The sequence below is a fragment of the Ammospiza nelsoni genome, chromosome 16, assembly GCF_027579445.1.
Source record: "Ammospiza nelsoni isolate bAmmNel1 chromosome 16, bAmmNel1.pri, whole genome shotgun sequence".
NCBI lineage: Eukaryota > Metazoa > Chordata > Aves > Passeriformes > Passerellidae > Ammospiza > Ammospiza nelsoni.
Window position 1 is genome coordinate 3461285 of NC_080648.1, and position 24572 is coordinate 3485856.

Below are 24572 nucleotides of genomic sequence, written 5' to 3' on the forward strand. Positions count from 1 at the left end.
TGTAAGACAAGGGAGGTAATTATTCTGCTCTACTTGCCACTAGTGAGAGCTTGGTTCCTGCTGTGAGTACAGCATTTAAAGAAGCAAGAACATAAAGAATATCCAACAGAGAGCAAGAAAGATAAGGGTTTTATCCAAAATCACAGTCCTGAAGATTTGTTTAGATGATAAATAAGGAGACTGGGGAAAGGTGAGAAGAATCTTCCAGTTTATTAAAGGTTTCTGCAACAAAACCAGTGATCCATTGTTCTCTGTGTCCTCTGGAGGAGGGCAAGAAGTAATCTGCTTAATTTGCAGCAAAGAGGATTTACATTACACCCCAGAAACATTTGCCACTCCAAGGATGGTTAAGCTCTGGAAGAGGCTAACTGGGGAGTTAGTGACATCCCTTAAGAACAGGTTTGACTGGTGTGGCAGGGATGGGATCCGCATGGATTTAAAGTTTCAAGGGAGGTAGGAAAACATTTGGTCATCTCTCACATCTTCCTTTCATTTCTTCTATTTATTTTACACTGCATCTACACAAACTCTGCATGTTTTACCACTGGGCCAGGCTGTGCCTCTGACCTCACTCACACTGATCAGCATTTTCACTGCAGAGCTAGCAGGAACTCCTGTGAGAGGCCTGCTGAAGTGTTTGCTAAATTACATCAAGATCTATTCCAACCATCTCTGATATAATTTGTTATTTACACACATGCTGACAAGTTTCATTAGCAGCATTATTTGATGACAACATTTTATTATGAACCAGAACAGAATACAAAAATAAATTATTACAGGACAGATCCTGCTAGAGCAGCCTGTGGCTGTCAGCAGGTTGCTACAGGATTTTTGACACTGGACTTCACTAATTTCTAAAATTCTTTTGTCAAGTAATACCCACAGAGTACACCACACCTGTATTTTGAAGTGCAATATTTTCCCATTTGAAAAATATAACTTTTAATTTATAAAGCTTAATTTGTGGTTTTTTCCTTTGAAATCTGCTTTTTCCCCACGTGACACTGAGTGAATTCCAAGTTCCTGAGCTGCTTTGACACACAACAACCTTTTCAAATGGCAGAAACCCATTAGCCTGATATTTTCTTTTGTGACCTGCATGTAGAATTCACCTCCTTCCTAGATATGACAAGACACAGTGTTAGTCTCTCAACACATAGTGGTGGTTAGTGGGTTTAATTACACTGAGCCTAGGAGCTTCAGATTTGCAGAAGAGTAAAGTATTTTTAAGGACAGAAAGTTTGCTGGAGTTTTACATTTAACAAACTTATAAAACTGTCCAGTGGTCCAAGTTAAGTGCTTTGAGTAAATTACATTTAAATAAACAGATAAACAATATGCTTATACTGAGCTGTGATCATGACCTAACATTTTTAAATTTTCATAATCTTTCACTTTTATTTGGGACTTGTATTTTTTCATACCAGTAAAAGAATAAGAGTTGTTAGAATTTCAAAATATACTACATGTTTTCTTTCTGAAGGATCAAAAATTGCTTGAGTTCCTTTCAAAATCCCAGTTCTTGCTTTTGTGCATTATTTGAACAGGCAAGCAGTGATGCACACTGCAAGGTGAGAAATCTGCACCTACAATGAACACATGATCCAGCAACCAAAACACAAAACCTGGGAGAAAATAGGCAAGAATTAACATCCACCAATTATTATTACACTAGGTTGGAGATGATAAAAATATTGATAATGCAGACTTAAGACAGCTACTTAACTATCAGGAATAAAACCCAAAAAAACCAAATCCCAAGAATTACAAAGTGAAGCAACCTGAACCAAAGGTGCATAAAATATTCTAGAACAGGCTGGCCCAAACATAAGCCAGTTAAATTGCTACAGCAGTTAATGACTGAGAAGTTCAGAATTTTATCTGTCTCCATTGCTTTAAGCTTGTGAGAAGAAATGTGCCCCATCAGATGCTTTCAAAGGTCTCAGATTTCCAGTTGGAGAAAAAGAAATAAAAATGCTTTTTCCCTACTACTTTAAGAAACCCAAAACAACAGCAAAAAACAACAAGCAACCCAACAAAAAACCAACAAAAACTACAAAAACCACAACCACCAACAAAAAAAATAAAAAAAAACAAACCCTAAAAACAAAACAAACAAACAAAAAAAACCCCAACCACCAACAAAAAAAATAAAAAAAAAACAAACCCTAAAAACAAAACAAACAAACAAAAAAAACCCCAAACAAACCAAAAAACCCCAAGGAAACCCCTTTAACAATTTTGTCCTTCCCTCTGGGCCTGGGTAGGAAAGGATTGCTTTTTAATGCTGGACTAGCCAGGTGCCAGGTGCCAGTCTCTTTTTATTACATTGAGGAACAACCACTTGGTTCCAACACAAAGTTTTCCACTTTTACCTGGTATTTCAAACTATTAATTCAGAAAACCCCAGCAGAATCTCAGGAATAAGAGTGGCACAGGATGGGATGTGTTCTCTTCACTCTCACATAATAACAGAGCCAGTTCCAGGGTATTTGCATGATAAGAGCAGAAGAACACACCAAAATCAGCACAGGCCACAGTGGATCTGCCTCAGGAGCCCTGGGAAAAGCAGACTGGGACACTCTGGAATTGCTGGGGGAGCTGGAATTGCTCAGGGGATCCAAAGGCACACTGCTAGCCTGGTGACTGAGAAGAAAAGAGAAGGGGACACAAAATGTTCTACACCATTTTTTGTCTTTTACTGGCTGTACCTTCATGTCATGCTTGACGTAATTTAGATTTAAAGCAAATGGAGGCACCTTGCATCGTGTTCCTAATTTGTCCAGCAGGTCAGGGAGATGGTGGTGGAGCTGGAACACATGCAAAAGGGACACAACTTTTTTTTTTTCCATTGAGTCAGCAACATGCAGCCAGTGTAAACCACTCGTGTTTGTTCCATGCCTTTAATCTGTCTGCAGTCTGCAGAAGAATACATCCCCAGAGTCTTTAGCAGACCTTGAATTCGAGCAGCTGTCACTTTAAATTTATTTCTTCCTCTGTCTGGGAGCTATTTTAGTGCAAATGCAAGCACACATGCTCTGAGCACAGCTCCCAGGAGCAGCCACCATGACAGGTACACTCCCACATATCTGTGTTATCTTCTTTCAACAGGCTTGAAGCTGGTGGCAAATATTTTTCCTTTTAGTGTATTTTTTGTCTTTTGTGTATTTTTTGGCCATTTGTAGTGGTCCTTTTCCTCGCTGTTTCCAAAATCATCTTCTGAGGCATAAAGCCTTGGGTGCAGCAGCTTTGTGGAGTTTGGGGAGGTTTTGGGCTCACAGCAGCCAAAAGATCCTGGGGAAAGAGGAGCACAAGGAGCTGTTCCAGGGCTCAGATCTGTTGCAGATTTCTCCACTGCAATCCTCCATGCCTGCATCTCTTGAGGTCCAGCCTGTTCAGTCAGCAATTGCTTTTCAATGATGAGAAAAGGAAATCTCAGCTCAGGAGTCACACTGCCTCATTTTTCTGGCTTTTCCATTGTTTCCTGAATCCCTACGGCCAATTCTCCAGCTATGCCTTTTTCTTTGCCTGTTTGTGCTTCATTACGAGATAGTGATCTCTAGAAGAGCCTGGATTTCATTCCATTAGTCACTTTCTCCCTTTACCCTGTATAAATTGTGTTGTCATCATCCCTTGCTCCCCAAAATATTTCTAGTTTTAGAATTAGGAAGCCGAAGAAACATGGGAAGCTTTAAATTCTAAAAATCAACCCCACTTGATTTGCCTGGTGTTAACAATAAGCTTTAATCTTTTCACCAACCTAGAAACCTGCATTTCTCCTACACTCAAACAATAATCTGCATTTCTCCCCCACTCAAACAATAATCTGCTTGGATTCAAACTGGAAAGCAGAGCAGGGTGTGGCAAGGCTTGGGGAGAAGGGAGGCTGGAATGAATTTAACCAAGGGGAAAAAAACCCACAACTCATTTAACTTATTCACTCAGGACTTATTAATGACTAATCAATAACTATTTGACTCCAAAATCTGAACTGCTTGAAGAAGATTAGAAATAACAAAAAGTAATTTTGCTGGGCTTTCTTGCTCTGTCTAAATCAATATTTTAGTAGCTTTGCCCTGTGAAGAGACAGAAGAGGAACCTCTGGCTAGACAAGCTTCCAGGAGCAGACATCCCTAATAGCCAAAGGGTGAGATTCCCCTGTCAAAAAGGAGATGTTGGTGGTGCACACTGTCACCTTGGAGCTCATTGTCTGGGCTGCCTTGACAAGGAGACAGAAATAGGCCTTTCAGGGGTCACCTCATCTCACTCAGAGATGGGACAAATGACTAGAATTTCAGAAGAATTTATTTCTCTCCAATGGATATGAAAGGAGACTTCAAGATTAGATCAGATGCAGGTATCTGTGATGCAAACTTCTCAGATTAGCTGAGATGAGTCTCACTAGACTTTGTAAATCTTGCCCACACGCTTCCCATTTCTCCTATGTAACATGAAATACATAAATACTAGATACAATATTAAATATTAGATATTTTATTCTTTCTCTAATGAGAATAGAATTCCTTACCAGATCCCTTACCATGCTGTAACTGAATACAACTGTGCTAATTAGGGAAAAGGAGACTGCTGCCATAGGAACATTTAGAAGGCAGATAAAAGAAGACAGCTTTAAATTCTAAAAAATCTACCCCACTTGACTTGTTAGGTATTAACAATGGACACAATGAATGTTTGTTGGTACTTGCTATTAATAATCATCACCACACAGTCATACAGATTATTTCAACAACCTTATTCCAATTTAGCTGTAAGTGGCCAATGCCACGGAGAGGGTGTCTTGTAGGCAGGGCCAAGAGCTGCAGTTCTTGATGATCTCTCAGTCCATGAGGTGAAGGTGATCAGTTCTGAGAAATAATTCCCCTTTCTTTACAACCCACAAATCCAATGTTTTCTCCTTTTATAAATGTTTCATTTTCTAGACAGTTCTAAGCCATTCACTATTCACTGCAGGGTGCTGGGGGTGGGACTTCCCCAGGCAACTAAATGTGTCTTGGCCTGTGACTTGTTTCTTTCTTGGTGCTAGCATTTATGGGTTTTTTTCTTTTTTAATCCCTTGATGAGCTGCTGCTCTTGCTGCCCTGACCACCCCCTCACAGCCACAGCAGTCCTTTCCCAGCTTTTCAGGGTGTGTTTAATCACCAGTGGCTGATCAGTAATGATCAGTTCATTGCTGGGGGCTCTGCTTCAAAATGTGCCTGCATTTTCAAGGCCTTCACTGCTAGCCTGTGTTTAAATCGTGTATTTAGCTGAAGTTCACACAAGGTTCTTGTAGGAAGGATTGCAGCCTGGCACAATTCATATAAAGCCTGTGAGATGTTCCTGGCAATGCCATTATTACTTTTACTGGGACACCAAGCACAAATATTCTTCTCCACTCTTTGACATGAATGTTTGACTGTGCAGTTTTATCCACTGTAATATGAATGTCTTCATGTTTGAATTCAAAACAAAGTGTTATTAATGATATCCTGCCTGTGGACTTCTTGCAAAAGGTTTCCAATTTGGCTACAGAATGTTTTGAAAGCTTCATCTTCTCTAGAAAGAGCTATCAGTCTCAAGTGCCTTGTCCAAAATACAAGTACTCATTATACTAATGAAGAAACTGTAGCCTTATTTACCATCTAAAGAACTTCATTCTTCAAGCTGCTCTGTTTGAATTAGTGGCTCTTACTCCACTTATTTTTCAGTGAGATTTCTTGCTTGAAAAAGAAGCATAAAAAGTTCAGTGGAGATTAAATAAGACTGTTACTACAGGAAAGAATAAAGAGCCTCATCTGGAAAGTCTGCTAAGTCTTCAACAGAATAATTTCCAACTTGTGATTTGGAGTAAAACTATTCATGACAGTTTGCAACACTGGGGACTAAGAAAACATGGATAACATTTCACATATTTGAAAACAAGGGATTTTCTTTTAGACTGAGTTTTCAAAAACAGCTAAGATTTTCTTACCTGGTACTGTTCAGGAAAAAAAGAGCTCAAAAGGCAGCATTTAGACCAACATCCAACAATGTGAGGTCTCATCTTAGAAATGCCTTCCTAAAAATTTTCACAGGGAAAGAAAGCAACAGATTTCTTGAAGGAAATAAATTTTGCATAACAAGGATCATAACTAACACCAAATATTACTTGATTTTTTTCTGCATCAGAGAGTTGGTACTTTATTGGTTACAATTCTCTGAACCTACTGGGAAAAAAGTAAATTAGAATAAAAAGGCATAAAGAAGAGAAAAGGCCAGGTCTCCTAACAAGTGAGAGAGCATCCCCTCCAATGCAACAAGGAAACTAAATACTTTTCCAGCTGTTTCATCAGGCTCCACTCAGTTTTCTGGACTTCTTAAGCTGACAACTACCAAAATTTGCCAGTTCTGGACAATTTCTCTAACAGCAGTAACACCATTTCTTGTAGGATCCAGTGTGGTTACTGCCCAGGCAGGCACACACAATGAACAAACACTTTTATTAACATTACTCAGGTGGAAAAGGAATAGTGCCTGTAAATGCCTTGAGTCTGCATGAGCCTTTTCTTACCAGACTCAGAGTCAGCCATGATAATATTTTATTAGCAGGGGAAAAGAGTGGTCACAGTGACCTTGTTGGATGTGTTTGAGGAAGAATCCCAGCTATGAGGCTGCAGCAGAAAATGTCTTGTACTGACAGAAAAAAGAAGTGTATGCAATAATCCACTTTTTCCAAAACATGCCAGCAAAGTCAAACTTGCCCCCAGCTTTTATTGGGGAATGCTACATTTCATTACTGTTAAAAACTAGTGGTTGATGAAAGACCTTGTGCCATTTGCCCACTGCACGATCAAATTCCTGTTTTATTTGTTATTTCCTGCTTGTCCTTGTCACAGAGAAGATGAACTTGACAGGGTGTCTCCATTTTGAGGGCTTGTCCTGAGTTGCCAGTCAGCCAGAGAAATGTGAACTGCCACATCTCAAAGAGCTGCAAAAGGTGAAATGAAACATTCATAGTTCAAAAATCAATGCCTTCAACTCTTTCATTTTTACAGAAAAGCTCCTTTATCTACAACTCCCTCCCACATTTTTTCATGTGCTAAAAGCTCCAATTCTTTTCTAATAATTTTTGTCACTTTCTCTGAGACTGTTTTCTGAGAATAGGACAATCAGGGCTCTGGAGAAAAAAAAGAGAAAGTGTGTCATGTATGCAATTTCATATTAAAGGAAACAGTTCATAAGAACTGTACTGATTATGTGAGCAATTGAAAAAGAAACCGCTGCAAAATTTCTCATCTTTTGCACCAGGGAACTGTGGAATGAGCTGATTGAAAGTAGGATTTAGGACTCTGTTTGCTGCAGCATGTACATGGCCTTGACAATTAGATTTGTGACGTTTCCCTATCCTACACTAAACTGCAGTTGGCAGTGGCATTATTTTGATTATTACACGTCACTGTGGCCCAAGTAAAAGATTTCATCAGAGTCCAAGCTTCAGTACACCCCACTGTTAATAAAAGGGTGACTTTCATGAGATAAGGAACAGGCCCTGAGAAGCTGTGAGAACATTGAAGGGAATGAGAAATTGCTAGATAAGTATCTGTCAAAAATGACTGCAAGAAATGAGAACATTTCTGGACAGGTTTCTTACGTGTTGTGCATGGATTTTCATTAGTGATTGTTATTTTATCAAAACATTGGCCCATAGGCTTCATCTAAAATGGCTGTTCTTCTTTGTTAAGTATAAAATAGACCTTTGGTGTGATGACAGGCTGAGAAAGTTGGGGCTCTTGAGCCTGGAGAAGAGGAGGATGCATGGAAATAGAGCAGAGCAGCTCTCTGGTGTCAGAAGGGGCCTACAAAGAATTCAGAGAGGGAGTTTTCATCAGGACATGACTAGAACTAGTGGGTTCAAAGTGAAAGTGGTGAAATTTAAGTTAGATTGATAGAAGAAATTGCCCCCCTGTGAAGGTGGGCAGGCCCTGGCACAGGGTGCCCAGAGCAGCTGGGGCTGCCCCTGGATCCCTGGCAGTGCCCAAGGCCAGGCTGGACAGGGCTTGGAGCAGCCTGGGAGAGTGGAAAATGTCAGGCCTATGGCAGGGATTTGGAACTGAATGGGCTTTAAGGTCCCTTTCCACCCAAACCATTCAGTGATTCTGTTCTATGATTCTTTATCTTCATTCAAGTGCAATACAAGAATTGGCTCAGGCACCTTCAGTGACTGAGTATTTTTAACACCTCTTGGAACTCAGGAGACAGACCTGTGAAAGAGACTGAGCCACTTTGCTAAATTAATGGGCAAAGAGCCTGAAATTTGTGTCAGGGAAAAAAAAAATGGAAAGACTGGAGTGGTAAGTAAACTGTAAAAAGCAAAACCATGGTTTTATGAAAAATGAGTCTTGTCAAATAAGTGTAATACAATTTTTAATCACTCATTGGCCTGGTTTATATAGAAAAGTGTGTTGACAAAAAACCCAATCAATTTCTGTGCCTTAGTTTTCCGCAACAGTGATGATATATAATAAAGCTGAAATTGAGTATCCTGAGTTGGATGGTACCCACAAGGGCCATTGAAAGATTCTGGCTACAAAATATCTTACAACAGCTAGAACATGACCAGTGTGAATTTTTGGGATCTTCTGTACATCCTCAGGGGATTTCTTCTTCACCAAAGGCTGCTAAATGAATAATGTATGAGAAGATACAAAATTATTTAAGGAAAAACATGCAGATGGCACACACTATCAGGAATGGGACACTTAGGTCAATCACACAGACTGAGGTCAACTGGTTTGGAAGGTGGAGAGCAGCAGAGACACATCTCCTTTATGACATCCAAAGGCATTATCTTATATGATCAGCAATGTAGGTCATGTGTCTGAGTGGAGGAATCACATCCATAACAGGCAGGCCTGGAAAGGGCTTTGGAGCAGTCACTGCATGAATCCAGGGGAGCTCATGCTGAGCATGGCAGGGACTGTCCTGGATGTGTTGGTGTTGCTAGGGAAGGATTGGGACACTGTCTATTGGAGTCTGGGGATGTTTGACATTGTGTCAGCCATTGGCCACTCAAATTTACAAATGGCTAAAAATCCATGAGCCAACTGTAGCCAGGAAGGAAGGACATGGCATTTCAAAGCACTTTTATGAGTTTTCTGGAACAGAACTTGGGGTGAGTGGGAGGGTAGGACAGCAGAAGAGAAGCCAACATGATGGGCTTAGACAGGAAGTGTTTGGACAGTTTTTTCATTTTAAATGTGTGTCTAGACATGGCAGAAATCCATTCTTGCTGAATAAGCCCAGTTCTGCCCTTCAGGGGAGCTGGAGCAGGGTAGGAGAAGGAAGCACATAGAAAATACAGGAAGATGTGGTTTCCTCCATGCATTTAAAAAGGCCACAGGACTCATGGTTGAGCTGACTTACCAGAGCAGAGGAAATGGCCTCATCCAGCTGCACAGGCAGGAAGAAACTTGGTATCTTTCAGGATGGGATGAACCAGATCATTATTTGCCCTGTGGGTGGGTAAGCATCAGATCATCTATCCCATTTGCCACCATAATGCCATCATTGATTAGCTGCACGTATGGATTTTGGGGCCAGCCCTGTGCTTTTACACAGAGCTGGTACCAGCAGCCCAAAGCCCAGTGGCACCTGCAGCCAACAATATGAACACTCCTGGTGCAGTGTACACATCCTTCCTCACTGAGGTCAGGCAGCATGGCCAAATGCCCCTGGGGTTTAAGAGATTTTAGTGCAAACCTCTGTGTAGGGGAAGGACAAGACTGGGCACTACAGAAATGACCCTGTGGGGTGCACAGCCCTCCTGTGAGCGCTCACTGCACGGTGGAACACCTGGGCTGCACACACACCTGCAGTCTGACCTATTTCTCATCCCCCACAGCTGCATGGGTCTGGCAGCTTCACCACAGAGCTCATTTACCAGAGGGGTTTTGCTCTGGAAGTTAATCAATGCAGAACTAACTGCACCATCAATATTGATCAGGCTGTGGAGGCTTTGGCATTACAGCTCTGCAATACCCTGCTCCTTCCAGGCTGCTTTGCAGGAGCCTCTGTGCATGTTAATGACTGAACACACATGGCTTGGCAGGTTCACAGAGGAGGCCAGCAGGGCACAGCAAAGGCCTAGGCTAAAATGCTTCATAGGAATTTTAATGTTTTTCTTAGATACTAAAAAAATGGAGCAATACAACTCACAGGTCAGCAGTTCCTGCCACGAGCCCAACAGCATATCTGACAGCTTTAAAGATGCTGTGGGCTGTGCATTTGTGAAAGCCTGCTTGACCCAGGGGGCCATTAGCAAACTCTGTAAGCAGACCAGCCACTCCCTGTGACTGAAAGTAAGTGCATTTAGTGACCTGGACTGACCTATCACACTTCCAATCTCTGGTACCTTCTAATGTTGTGAAAGAATTCAGTCACATAAACCTTTTATCACTTTCTAGCTAATAAATATCTCTTTGCTGGTGCTGCTGCTCAGAATCTGACCCAATGTAATTAATCAATGCGGCCAGATGAGACCTACTCTTGTGCATATGAAGGGAGCCTGAGGATAAAATAAAACTGGTTCCACCTTTTCGTGTCATTTGTTCCTTGAGAACAGAAGGAGGTATTTGTGCCTGCCATTTTCAGTGCAGTCACCCTTCAGGGTAAGATGCAGCTCATCTTCAGGATTGTATTTATATTGTGGCTGCACTAAAGTAGATTAACAAGAGATTGTTACATGTGGCTTTGGAAAGATTAAGGTAGCTTTTGTGATGCTTGGTGGCTGCTTATGTTTGTACAAAGAACTTCCCGAGCCTACAAGTAGCTGGACTAACACAATTTACACACCCTTGGGGTTTGGCAGATCCTCTTTATTGTGTAAACACCCATCAGGAGCTTTGTGGATCATTTCCTCCAATGTCAGTACCTAAGTGTTGCATAATCCCCTTTTAAAGCATGTAAGAAGACAAGCAGATTTTAGTCCAGATTTTTCATTATTTTAGGCTTGTCTTTTATCTAGCACACACCTCAGGGAACTTCTGTCCTGAGGATGAAAGGTGAGAGCAAGTTCAGCAAAGTTAAGCCCCTTATCCTGTCACCACGTGGTGCTGGATGAAAGTGCTCACAGCTGGGGTCCAGAGCATGTGGGGAGAGCCAGGCTGAAAAAGCTGCTCTGAACAGGTCCTGAGCCTCTTGTGGCAGCCCATGGAACGAGATCCTGGCTCCTCACTGAGCCCAAGGCTGTTTGCACCACGGGTGGTGATGAGGAAGTTGGACATCAGCCAGTAAAGGCTTGAACAGTGTAGATAATTTGGGGGTTAGAGTGGGAATGTATGGAAGGCCTTAAGTGCCACCTTACAGAGTTGATTTGGTTTGTAATTGCTCAGCACATCACTCTACACCTGAAGGAATGCAGGCAGGATTCTTTCAACACCCACAGAAGGAAGTTCTTCAAGGTAGGGAGTGAGTCATGCCTCCCTTCACGGGGGCTAAGACACACTGGGGGCTTGCTTAGGATATTTTCAGTCTAGCTTCCCCCAAACCACACACATTGCTCCCACTGAGTCTGCACTAAGTAGAATTTGAGCCACTGAAAAGCAGAAGGATTTATCTAATAGGAAAACTATTGCAGGATTAAAAGTCTAGGCTGGCTGTGATTGATGTGTTTTAACAATTACTACATCTTGTCAGCCTTGCTGTGCAGCACCATTCCTGTAATTAACGGGCAAGGACTTTCTAATTCTCCTCAGTGCAGCTCAAGTGTTGCCAAGACACTCGAGGTGTCCATAAAATATTGCCAAAGGAGCTGGAATGGGGCTGTCAGGGCCAGCTCTGTCCCCCAGCTCGGTGCTGAAACCTGAGATCACATCTGATGCCCCAGCAGTGATGCACCAGCCACTGCTGAGCTCCCAGGGAGCCCTTCAGGGCCTCACACTTGGTTCAGGTTCAGGCATGACTCCTGCTGGGATGGCACCTTGGTGACATGGTCACCCTTCACCTTCACTGTGCCCCTCAGGTGTGCCCACACCCCATAATTTCTGTGCCTGGAGGAGAACATTTCCCATCTGGCAGCATAAATGGGATTTTCTCTTCAGGATTTCTGCTTCCCACAGGTCCCCCCACCACAGTGAAGGAACAGGGGAGCTGAGGAGTGGCAGTGACACAGACTCAGGGCTGCTCCATTTGGTGTGAAGGCCAGTTGGGTATTTCTGACCCTCTGACAAGGTTTTAAATCTGGTTTTCAAGCCTAGCATGTCTGTTTTGTAATATGCTTCAGACATCAGTTCCTGAATGTGGATGAGTCACTCACTGTCTCTTTGCAGACAACAGTGACACAGCTCTGGGCACCACTGCCAGGCAAACATTTTAAACATTTTTAATATTTTCAAGCTGTGTGGCGTTCTGAGAGATGTTTACTTCACCACATCTCTGTCATCTTTTGATGTTAACACCTGTGTCAGAGTGATTTCATGCAGGCTGTCCTGGGATATGAAAGGGAATCCACGGTGCAGTGTAAGATATGTTCTTCTCATGTGGCAGAGATAATTCTGTGGTGCTTCATGCTGGACGATTTCATTCATTAGTTCTCTAAGCCAGCCTAAGGCACCTGAACTACAAATACTCCAAAAGTAGGTGCCTAATGTCACCATATTAGAATCACTCTGAAAAATCAGATTTTCATGATACCTAAGCAGTATTATCACTGACAGTGGGTATTGAAATGTTCTGTACAACAACATAACCATGTCCCATGCAATCATAGAATGGTTTGGTTGGAAGAGACCTTAAGTATGATCTAGTTCCACCCCTCTGTTATGGGCTGGGACACATTCCACCAGACCAGATTGCTCCAGATCCCATCCAGCCTGTGCCAGGGCCTCCCCACCCTCACAGGGAAAGATTTTTCTCTAACATATAATCTAAACTGACAATCCCTTAGTTTGAAGCCATTTCCCTCGTCCTGTCCCTCCATCCCGTTTCAATTGTCTCTCTCCAGGTTTCCTGGGGCTCATTCAGGCCCTGCAAGGCCACCCTGAGGTCCCCCCAAAGCTTCTCCTGTGCAGGTGAACAATGGCAGCTGTGCCAGCCTTTCCTCCCAGCAGAGCTGCTCCATCCCTGGGATCATCCTGGAGCCTCCTCTGGCCTGGCCCCAGCAGCTCCAGCTCCTGTCTGGGCTGGGGCAGCTCTGCAGGCGGGACAGAATCCCCTCCCTTGGTGGCCACACCTTGGGATGAGCCCACAACAGGGTTGTCTCTGTAAATGCTTGGATGCCCACACCTCCCACCCTGCAAAGGCAGAGCAGTGACACTGGATCCTGCAGGGATCCCTCTGGGGATCCACAGAGAGCAGAATGAACCCAGGAGAGTAAAGCACAGCATCCCCATATCCAGAGTTAATGGGAAATTAATGTATGTGCCATCAATATTGGTTCCATAGAATGCTGGTTAAAGCTGTGCAAGGTCAGTCCAATGTGCTAAAGCATTTATTTTGTCAGAGCTGTGCTCTGCATTCGCTGTCTGCTCAGTTTTGGTGCAGCCAAGCCACCCAGGCATGTGTGAGCCTAATTCTGATTCCAGCCACCACAGGAAGCCCTTCCCATCCAGGATTTATCATTGCTGTGCTTGGAGCCCTCAGCTCTGATTTCCAGAGCAGCTATTTGCTTCACGCAGGTTCAGGTGTGTGTGATACCAAAACATTGTCAGCTGTTCACTCTTTTCTCCTTCAGAGACTTGTAAAGGAACAAACCAAAGGACTTCAGGGTACACTCACTTACCAAAGCCAAACTTTTGATTAAAGTTTGATATTTCTGCATATTTACAGGAGCCTTAACAGAACACAGGGCTCTTGGCTCTGTCTTAAAAAGGTGTTTGTGTCAAGGAACAGTCAGTAGTTTCTAAGCAATGAAATAACAGCAAAACTGAGGACACTGCTCATTCTTTAGGACTCAAATGAGGAAAATGGTTCAGGTCCTTCCTTAATATTTGTTTTACACAAGATCCACAAAACTGGTGCCAGGGGAGAATTGGATTTGGAAGGAAAATTGTACCTGGTTTATTTTACCCAGTTGTTGACACAAGCAGGTCTTGAATGAGTGAAGTAGAAGCAGAAATGAAAGAAGATTCTAAAAGGTATCAAAACTACCTGCAATTATTTTTTACTGATCTTCATACATGAAATTTGGGAAAGGCATTTTGTGTTCTGTGTTCTTCCCCTGATGTGAGATGATTGGAAAACTTTTAATCAGATCCCTTCATATGATGTGCAATGACCCATGGACTGAGCAGAAAGAAACTGCACAAGACCAAGTCTTAGAAGCCTAATGTAAAATGAGATTTTTTTAATGACAGGATGTAATTAATATACAACATAGCTCAGGTTTATTGTTATAAAAGCCCAGTAGTTTTCATGACTGATCTTGTATGCATAGAAACCAGACTTCCAAAGACAATATGCTCACAGAGGGTATATATGGATTCTGAAAGACATAAAGTGGTAAAAAGCCCCAAAACTGTAATTTCCTTGTTAGCAAACTCTGCAGTGTATTTTGTCGTGCTCATTTCATTGTCAGCAGGAGGATTAAAGAAATTTTTTTTCTTAATTTGTGCTGTTATTGGCCACCTCTGGTTCTCAATTTCCATTGTTGTGTGGTGTTAGAACAGTCCCCTAAACTGTGGTAAAATGTGCAGATCCTGCCCCCATCTACCTCTGGTCCTCCAAACATTTTTCTTGCCAGGGTTTCTGCTCCTGGACACCCAAAATAAGAATGTCAATGGTATCATTTGTACATTAGTTATGAAACAGCCAAATTTCACTGTAGACACCTCAGCATTCCAGTTGCCCCAGAGGGTCCAAATATAGAAAAATCTTTATAAATTCTGGTGAGGTGCCTGATTCAGTATTCAGACAACACACTGATTGTGTGGGATGTATACCCTCCTAGTGCATCCCAGCCTCTTTTCAAACAATTCCAGCAAGAGCTCCTCCTCTCCTCTGAGAGGTTTTTCTCTGTTCTATCAGCTCTCCAGACTGGAATGATTATCATTATTGATAATCATGCTGGAATGATTATCTTCAGATTTTGTTTTGTCTCTCCAGGCACTCAAGCATACAGTCCCCCCTGCAGTAAGCACCTGCAATAAAGGCAGCATTGGTAAATGTAATATTGTGTTAAAACCAGAAAATTTGAGACATGCTGCAGCTCTTGGTTCATTTTAACAAATGCAAGCCTTGGAAAACCAGCTGTGTATGGCCACTGATGAAAAATGAATGAGTCAGACTGGCTTGCATAGGGGAAAATGCAAGCACTCAAAAGAAAAACCAATATTCAATTAAAATCTAAAAATAATCAAGTGTAGAAGATTCCTGTAAGAATTAAATCTTTGTACTGAATTTTTGCCAGAGGCATTGAGAGAGCTATTTTATGATGACTACATAACAACAGTATTCTTCTGTGTGTTTAAGCTACCACTGTAACTACAGTTGATGAACGTTTTGGGAGCTGTTGGATTAGTCACCAAATAAAAATAAACACCTAAATGTACTTGCATAGCACATTTGCATAAAAGAACAGTTCCCTCCCCAAAGCTTAAGATTTTTTTTCCTCTTGTCTAGCCTTTAAAAGTGAATCCAGGATTCTCTTTCTCAAGTAGCACCTTTTTATTGCCAGTAAAACAAGACTGGTAACAAAAGAAGACTCTAAATAGACCACATGAGGCCATTGGTGGTTCATGCTTTGAGATATGAATTCTTTTATTAGAGCTTTGCTGTGATGTTTTAAGATTTGCTGCAGGTTCTTAAAAATGAATAGGAATTGTTCTATTCTGAACTGTCAGCAGTTTGGAAACTTAAAACATCCAGGACATGTCTCAAGAAATCCAGTTGTTCTCTTTGATCCTAGATTAAAGGGCCTTTGGAAATTTCAGAGCTATGTAGTTTCTTACACAGTTCCAATTAACACGACACTTGAGCTTTATTCTGTGAATGTACAATAATGTAGAAAACTCCTTGGAATTCCCTCATCAGCCATATTCTATTTAAAAATACATGTATTGGTTTTAAATCAACATCCTCAACCACATTCAATACTCCATTTATACCCTTAGGTTTAGTAATTCACAGAACTTCAGCTTCACAGATTCTTACCAATAAATCCCAAAATGCATGCATGGCTTGGTTTAAGAAAGATATTTTACTTGTGTTTCATACACAAAAAAAACTGATAATCAACAGTGGCTTAAAAAATTAACACTACTCCACTTTTCCACAAGTGTACAAAAAAGAAATAATGAATTTACATTCAACGGTAAAGCTTAAAGTCCACTCTAATAATAGTTGCATTGACATTCACATACACAAGCACAGAATAAATATTTCAGGATTCTTATAAGAGCATACAGCATACATACAGTACTTGAATTTTACATAAGGAGTGTTAGTAGGGTCAGGAATTCATAATCTCATAGAAAAGTAAAACTAAAGTCAGAAAAGGTCGTGTGGGAGGTCACACCAAGATACTGCACAGGGCTAGCAGGTTAGTAGTAAATCCATCTGTGTGAGGAGTTTGCTTCTGCTTCTTCATATTAGGACAGTTTGTTTGCAAAGGTGTATTCAAAGTGCAGAATAATGCAAAAAAAAAGAAAGAGAAGATATTCTTGTATTTATTAATACATGCAAGAGGCAGCCCCCAAGTCACCCGACAGAATAAAGCTGTGATTGGCAAGTGGCCGATATAATACAGATGTTTCAGGCAATTTTTCTAAAGCACTTTAATAGCAGCAATTGTAATTTATAATGGCTCTAGATTGACTTCTGTTTGGGTTAAAGGGCATCATATTTCTTTAACATTTACAGCTATATTTCTTTATAAATAAATATCTCAAATAACAAATAGCATAGTTAATGTTACTTTTTTTCTCTCTTTTGCATAAGTGTCGTGGAAAAACTCTGACCTTTTCAGAGACATAATGTGCAAAATAATGTGGAAATAGGGACACACAGCATCACAGTTACATTCCTGGGATGTCAGCCCAGCCCTTGTTACTCTCTGAGGGCTAGCCTTACCAGGGCAATGCAGGGCTTTAAGGGACAATTTTTCCAATGGCTTGCTTGGTAAAGAGATAGAATTTATGGTGTCTTAAAGAGCTGTAAATGTGAGGTTTCATTTGAAGCAGTGTGTACAATACGTCATGTATAGGAGTCAGTATTTCCACACAGTGACTTCTTAGGATTTGGTAAGTCTGCTCATCTCTCTTTCAGACATTTTCTCCCCAGCCTGAACATCTTTGAACATTTGTGTTCATTTGGTGTTTCCTCTGTTGCATATTTACCAGCTCTTCTTGCATTTTATAATCTGATCTCATATCACCTAGCTGACATCTGCACACAAATATTTCCAATCAGATAGAGGGTGCACAACATTAAAACTTTTAAACCTGTCCTGTAAGTGTCATCAAGACAGGAGCACAGGAACCACAGTGCAGAGTCCAACCTCTCACTGGCTGTACTGTGAAGATTCTCCTTTTCGGCGTAGGAGAAAGGAAACTTGTGTCTGCTTTTTAGATTCTGAAAACAAGCCAGAGTGGAGAAAAAGAGTTAACACCAGACTTAATAAAGCTTTTAAGACAAAACCTGTTAAGCAATTTAGACAGACACTGAATTTCCTGCTGATTTTCTCAAGTCTGTACATACAGGAAATTTGTTAACAATAGGAAGAAGTTGGGATTTGCTACATAGGAGAAATCTGCCATTATTACAAAAACTGGCTAAGAGGGTTTTTTCAGTATAACTCCCTCACTGGTCACTGTTCTCAGTGGTGCTGTTGCCCTTTTCTTTTTTCTCCTGAGTCTTGTTCCCCTTCTTCTTTTTCTTCTTTTTCTTGGTCTCTTCTTTCTTGCCAAAGGTTATGAAGTCACTTTTGTCAATTTGGCTGTTGGGTGGCTCCTGCCGGATGGAGATGATTGCAGGAGATCCTGGGATAATGAATTTGTCTGGCAACTCACCAGGACCACCTTGTTTGGAATTGCCCGGTCCGAATTTAAAGGTCCAGCTGTTGCTGTTCACACCAGCTCCCACTGGGGGGGACACCTCTCCCGCCTCAGGTTCTGAAAAAGTCAAAACAGCAAGAAAAGCTTAAAGCATCTTTAAACACAGGCACTCAGTGAGCAGCAGCTTTCTGTTTGAAAGGCTTCAGCCTACAGAGACTCTCGTTTGTCTGGCTGCTCATGTGGGGGTTATCCACTGGTTCTCATCCAGTCTGCTCAGTGTTTGCATGCACTCACCCCCTCCTCGTGCTCTTGGGTGCAACAGGCTCTGGATCCCATTTTGTTCTTTTGGATTTGAAGCGTTTGGAGTAAGAGATCACTGTGATGCAGCCCATTGTCGTGTTTTATAGCAGAAAACACAGGCACGTGCACTGCATGGCAAAAGGGCGTGTTTGAGGGTGTTGAGCCTTTTGGGACAGGGTTAGAGGGGTGGCCAGGGCAGGGGGTGACAGCCTTGGCATTATACACATGCAGGTGGGTATTTTAGCAAACCATCCTGTGATGGATGTGCCCAGGAACCCTCATGCAGGGAAAGAAGGGAGAGTGTCAAGAGGCTGGAATGGAGCCAGGCTCAGCTCAGTGGTGCTGAGCAGCAGGACAGGAGGGGACAGGAATGGATCAGGAACAAGAGGGGACAGGAATGGATCAGGACAAGAGGGAACAGGAATGGATCAGGAACAAGAGGGGACAGGAATGGATCAGGACAAGAGGGAGCAGGAATGGATCAGGACAAGAGGGAGCAGGAATGGATCAGGACAAGAGGGAACAGGAATGGATCAGGACAAGAGGGAGCAGGAATGGATGCCCAGGAAGTTCCACCTGAACATGAGGAAGAACTTTCCTGTGCAGTGACTGAGCGCTGAACAGATTGCCCAGAGAGATTGTGGGGTTCCCCTCACTGGAGATATTCCAGAACCATCTGGAAGCAATGCTGTGCCATGAGCTCTGCTTAAACAGAGGTTGGACCAGATGAGCTGCTGTGGTCCCTTCCAAGCTGACCCACTGTGTGACCCTGAGCTGGTGCATCCCAGAGAGGAACCTGAGGCCAGCCAGCATGTGTGTTTGTGTGTAGGTATGGATGCAGTGTGGCTGAGCAGCAGACACAGCAAAAGCAGAATAAACTGAACTGCCTGGGCAGAGCCACTGCAGGATTGCTTCCATCAGGGTGTGCACAGTCTGGTCTCAGAAATATTCATGGTCTTCAGAGAATCAGAGAATACCCTGATATTCTCTCTAAATCACAGTATTTTATACAGGCAAATATAAAGTGAAGTTCTATCCCCAGTTTTAGGCTTGCAGGATGAAGTCAGTTTTAATTTTGTTTCCATTATTCTGATTAGATTGAGTTAATCAGATTGAAATGTTTGCGTATGTTGCTCTGACAAGGATGAATTTCTAGCAAAATAAAATGCTACAGAATTAGGTTTTCCTGTGAGAGAAAGCCTTAAGACTTGGTTGTTTTCTTTCCTTTTATACTTTGAACATTTGTTGTAATTTACATAACTGCCAATTTTGAATAGGAACAGCATATCTATTTTAATGTATCATGGTAAGTGTTTTAACAACTGTGATGAGGGGGAAACTCAGTGTTTATGCTCTGATGCTAAAGCCCTCAAATCAGATGAAAACTTTCTAAAAGTTCAGTAACAAAACATGGGACTCTCACCCTTGTAACATTCCTAGCCACACACAAACCCACAACACCACACAAACAATTCCAACACCACTGATCTGATTAAATCTCAGCATCATGTATCAGAGCTGTCCAGCTGAAGAGGCAAAGATGTTTGGAGTAAAGAAGGAGGGGGAACTGTGTTGGAAAACCATTTCAGAGGGGGGATTCCATGTCCCTTGGAAGAGGAGATGAGGACACTGGATGGGGGAGAAGAAACTGAGAAGTCCAAGGTCTCCTGCAGGTAAAGAGGGCAGGAAGAGAAAACAAACATTCCAGAGGGAGAGCCCCAATGTTCTGCCAGCAAACACCTGGTACTGGCTGCTCTGTACCCCTGCAGCTGTAGTGAAGAGTGCTGTATTAACTTCAGCAGCTCCTGTATTTCTTAGTCTTTAACAATTCTTCATCTTCTGTTACGTTGTTTGTACAATTTTCTATTTTATGAAATAAATGGCGTGTGGTGCATGCAGACATAAGGCTCTGCTTTTAGGTTCAAAAGCTGAAAAGAAAATATTTTGCTGCCTGACAACCTTTCTCCTGCCTGGCAGCAAAACAAGGCTGGGAATCAGGATTTCTTTTTTAAGCTATTCTGTAGTGATGCAGCAGGTCCATGTTACAAAACCCAAGAAATGTGTTTACAAAACACATCAGAACCATCTCTGAACCCATCAGAGTTAGAGGTTTTGGCACATGAAATCTTTGGCATCTCTGAACCTCCATGGCACATGGACATGACATGACTGCTTTTACAATGTGATATTTAATCAAGAACTAGAAGACACTGTAGACTTCTTTCCCCCCTAATATTGTATTTAACGATGAAGGAGCTTTGACTTTGTGTTCTTTCCAGGAGCTGCTGATGTTGTTTTCGTGACCTTAACAACTCTAGTCTCATATAGCTTTTCTGAAGTTATTATTAATGTAAGAGCTCCTCCATTTTACCAGTTGTAGCTCTTCTGTACATTTCCTATGGTCCTAAGTATCAGCTTCTGATTTTTTATGTTTCCTGTAAGTAACAACAATGTCCTAGAAATACATTTCTTTCATAATAAATACATTAATATGAACCAGCTTTCATTTCTGCCTAATGAATTGTTTTGTTCAGGTACCTTTCATATCACTTTTGTTTCTCTGAGATGACAAAATAACAAAGGTGGAAAATGTGTGTCTTGGCCTTTTGCCAAATTATTAATCAATTGCCTTTCTGCTGCAATACAAAAATGTGAGCTTTCCTATTGCACATAATAAATTAAGCCCTATTTGACAAATAAATCCTCTCTTTCTCCCAGCAAACCCCCACAATATGCATTCCAAACACTGGCCCAGACCCAATGCTCTTTTTCTGTTCCTGGCAGGAAAAAGAACAGCTGAAGGTGACCTCAAATCATTGGACCCACCCTTTCCCCAAGCTCAAGTTTTCTCAACAAGAATTTTGTTATTTTGCCTTTTATTAAAACTTTTCTGTTTCCAACTCTACCTCAGAAGTCATCCTACTAATTTCATACCCTTTATAGTAGCTAGGCTATCTCAGGTATGATGGATTCTCGAAGAGCTCATAAGACCTAGCTCAAAGAGAAAACTCAAAGAGAAAACTCATCACTGAAGCTTCTTTTCTGCAGGCTGAGCAATCCCAATTCCTTCAGCCTTTCCTGGAAAGGTGCTCCAGCCCTTTGATCAACTTTTGAGGCTGAACACAGGCCATGGGACAATGACAGTGACTTGATGTTATCCATTTGACCACACAAATTCAGCAATGTGCAAGAACCCAGGGTATCCCTGAGGCAAAGAATCTCCTGTATGAAACCTCTTGCCAGATTAATGGGGTGCACATCCACATCTGCACTACTGAAATCTAATTCAGAGCAGGAAAACAACCCTTTCATCTTGTTCTGACTTGGCAAATCAGCTCACTGATGAAGTCAGTAACATTTGTCACAAAAACATCTGACTTCATGCATCCAAACACAACAAACCCACCCCACCTACCCTGGAATGAGGATTCTCTCAGTCTGTGGGGGTTTGCTTGCACCTATGTCTGGTTTTGTCCCAGCCCCTGAATATGTTTGTTGTCCATATGAACTAAGCATTTTAATACTCCTTAATACTCACTAAGCCAAAGGAAACTAATTATCCTTACATCTGTGTGGAGAGCTTGCATACAAAGAGGCAGAGACACAGAGAATCTAATGAGTTAATAACCATAATTTCCTACAAGTGGGGCTTCTCCAGTCCTCAGGAAATGTCTCTTCTGCATGATTTACCTGAGAACATGTGTGTTTATCTGTATTGGCAGGCTGGAAGGTCACAGTTCAGCTGCACTAACAAAGTCGTATGTTTAGGCATTTCAGATCAAGGATAAATGTCATTTACTACCTAGTTTCCAAGGCTTCCTTAAATATCTCTTCTGTTTCTTATCAGCAGGGATTCAACAACAAAAGCTTTCTCCTTATGTGTCATTTTACATTTAATGGGATTAGTTGTACTTCTTTTGCATATTTTCTGCATCTTTAATTGAGTGCTTTAAATTTGTTTATTAAACTTAAATGAAAATCTAAATAAAACAAACCTCCTGGTTATATTTATAACACTTAATTTAAAACATTACACTTTTCTTCCTACAGCTAGAGAGTGGGGTTGTCAGAGTTCATACATAAAAGCTCAGTTTGGTCATTTCCTGGGGTAATTTTTGGGATTACTTTGAACCTTTTCTTTTATTCTCAAGGAATACTTTAGACTTCATTTTCAATGACCAAATAATTAAATTTTTAAATGCTTGCATGCAGCAGAACCCAAAATCCAGGCTGCACCTTCAGGTCCTGATGCTTCTTTGCCTGTGTGTCTGCAAGCTAAAATGGGAGATGAACTTTTCACCCCCATCCCTTTCCTACTCTCACCGAAATACAAATGTCTCAGTAGACTTTAAATGGAAGCCAGAGCAGCAGAGACTCTGCAGTTGAGTAGGTCACATATTTAGCTGGCATGAAAGGACTTCTAGGCTGTCTTTCAAAATACTTCTTTTTCCATCCCGTGACTGCTGTCTGAAGTGCACAGGCAAACTTACACAGAAAAAAACCCTCCATATCCTCAAATCACCTATGTGAAAGCTGGAGGGAATATGGTATGGTGCGGAGCTAATGCTTTTTCTCTTCCAGAGGCATTTAATGGTTATGTATTGCAGCTCTCTACCTCTCACAGGACTTGAAAAACATAAAAACCTTGGTCAACAGGCACTGCTTCAACAAGCTCTAATTGCTCTGGAACACCTGATTTCCTACACACTGTCAGATATAGAGGGTCATGTCTGCCTGGAGAAGCTGTGGCTGCCTCTGGATCCCTGGAAGTGTCCAAGGCCAGGCTGGACAGGGCTTGGAGCAGCCTGGGACAGTGGAAGGTGTCCCTGCCCATGGTAGGGGTGGCACTGGATGAGTTTTAAGGTTCCTTCCAATCCAAACAATTTCAGGATTCTATGTATATGTCACAGATTCCAGAAGGGGAGCAGGCTGCAGGTGAGCTGTGTCCCCTCACTGATCCTCATGTACATGCTCCAGGCAGTCCTGCTTTCAGCACACAGCTTTTTCAGAGTTCCCCTGCTCTGTGCAGAACACCAACAAGGAACCAGATCCCTAAAATTCAACATGTAATAACTGTAGGTACCTACATTTCTTTTTCTTAGAGAGTTAAACACCCCTTTCTTAAATCCAGACACCAGAAATGCAGGCATCCAATCTACCGTGTCTAATTTAATTCATGCTATAGTCTACAAACAAGCAACCTGGTTTAAATGCTTGGTTTGAGAGGTATTGAATTGGTATTGAGGTATTGAATCCTTATCACTCTCTTTGGAGCCTTTCTTGCTTTCTATAACTCCCAGACAGGAGGTTGTAGCCAGGTGGGGATCAGCCTCTTCTCTCTGGCAGACAGTGGCAGGACAAGAGGATGGCCTCAAGCTGCACCAGGAGAGATTCAGATTGGACATTAGGAGGAATTTCTTCACAGAAAGGGATGTCAAGCATTGGGAGGAGCTGCTCAGAGAGGTGGTGGAGTCACCACTCCTGGTGGTGTTCAAGAAACGACTGGACATGGCACTCAGTGCTTTGGTGTGGTTAACAAGGTGGTGATCAAAGGCTGGATGTAATGATCTTGGAGGTGTTTTCCAACCTAAATGATTCTGGTGAAAAAAATAAAAATTTTCTTTGTTCCTCTCCTCTCTGTGCTGGAGACAGCTAACTTTTGGGTAGCTAGGAAAAAGGAGCTGAATTCTACCCTCAGGTGCCAGGTAAGCAGCACCATGGCTCAGTGGGTGTTGCACTAATGACCATGCCAGCGCATTTCGGAAAAAAAGAAGATGCTTGAAACTAATCTCTTTAACAGTGGCAGCCACAAAAAATCCTGTGCAACTGTTTGCAATCTCCTTCAGCCCTAATCCTTTCACAGGATTTTCTCTTAGGTAGGCATTGGCATCTTCTGTCCAAAGATGCCTGAGAGAGCACAGCCATATTCTTGAGGTTACTCCATTTCCACCCCTTCAAAGGCCACATTTTAGTTATGACAGCAATGCCCCAGTACAGCTCAGAAGGTCTGGTGCAGAACTCTGAAGTACAGGTCTGTCACTGAGATTTAAGGTGCTGTCTTTCAGATGTGGAATTTGCAAATTCACTCAATGGAAGGGCTGGCTTTCACCAGCCTGTAAAACCATCCAAGCTGAGAGGTAATGCTGAGCGATGGGTACAAACAGCCTGAAATTGAGATGTCTCATACATTTGGGGCAAAATGTCTGCTCACGGAACATATCATCACTCAGCCCAGGAATCAATATCCCACCAGGTCTGGGCTATCCCATCAGGCTGCAGTTTCTATCTCACTGACATTTTTCT

General features: G+C 42.0%; 1 protein-coding gene across 4 annotated transcripts in view; it reads right to left on the minus strand.

The window, feature by feature from the left end:
- Positions 1-15703: 15703 nt before the first annotated feature.
- Positions 15704-24572, minus strand: part of LOC132080272 (protocadherin alpha-C1-like) — a 112261-nt gene continuing 103392 nt past the window's right edge. For 3 of the 4 annotated variants that reach the window (XM_059483332.1, XM_059483331.1, XM_059483334.1), the window contains exon 4: positions 15704-18086. In XM_059483332.1, the coding sequence (XP_059339315.1) occupies positions 17776-18086 (311 nt within the window). In that variant the 3' untranslated portion in view covers positions 15704-17775. The remainder of the gene's footprint in view (positions 18087-24572) is intronic. The other variant, XM_059483333.1, reaches the window with a different exon arrangement.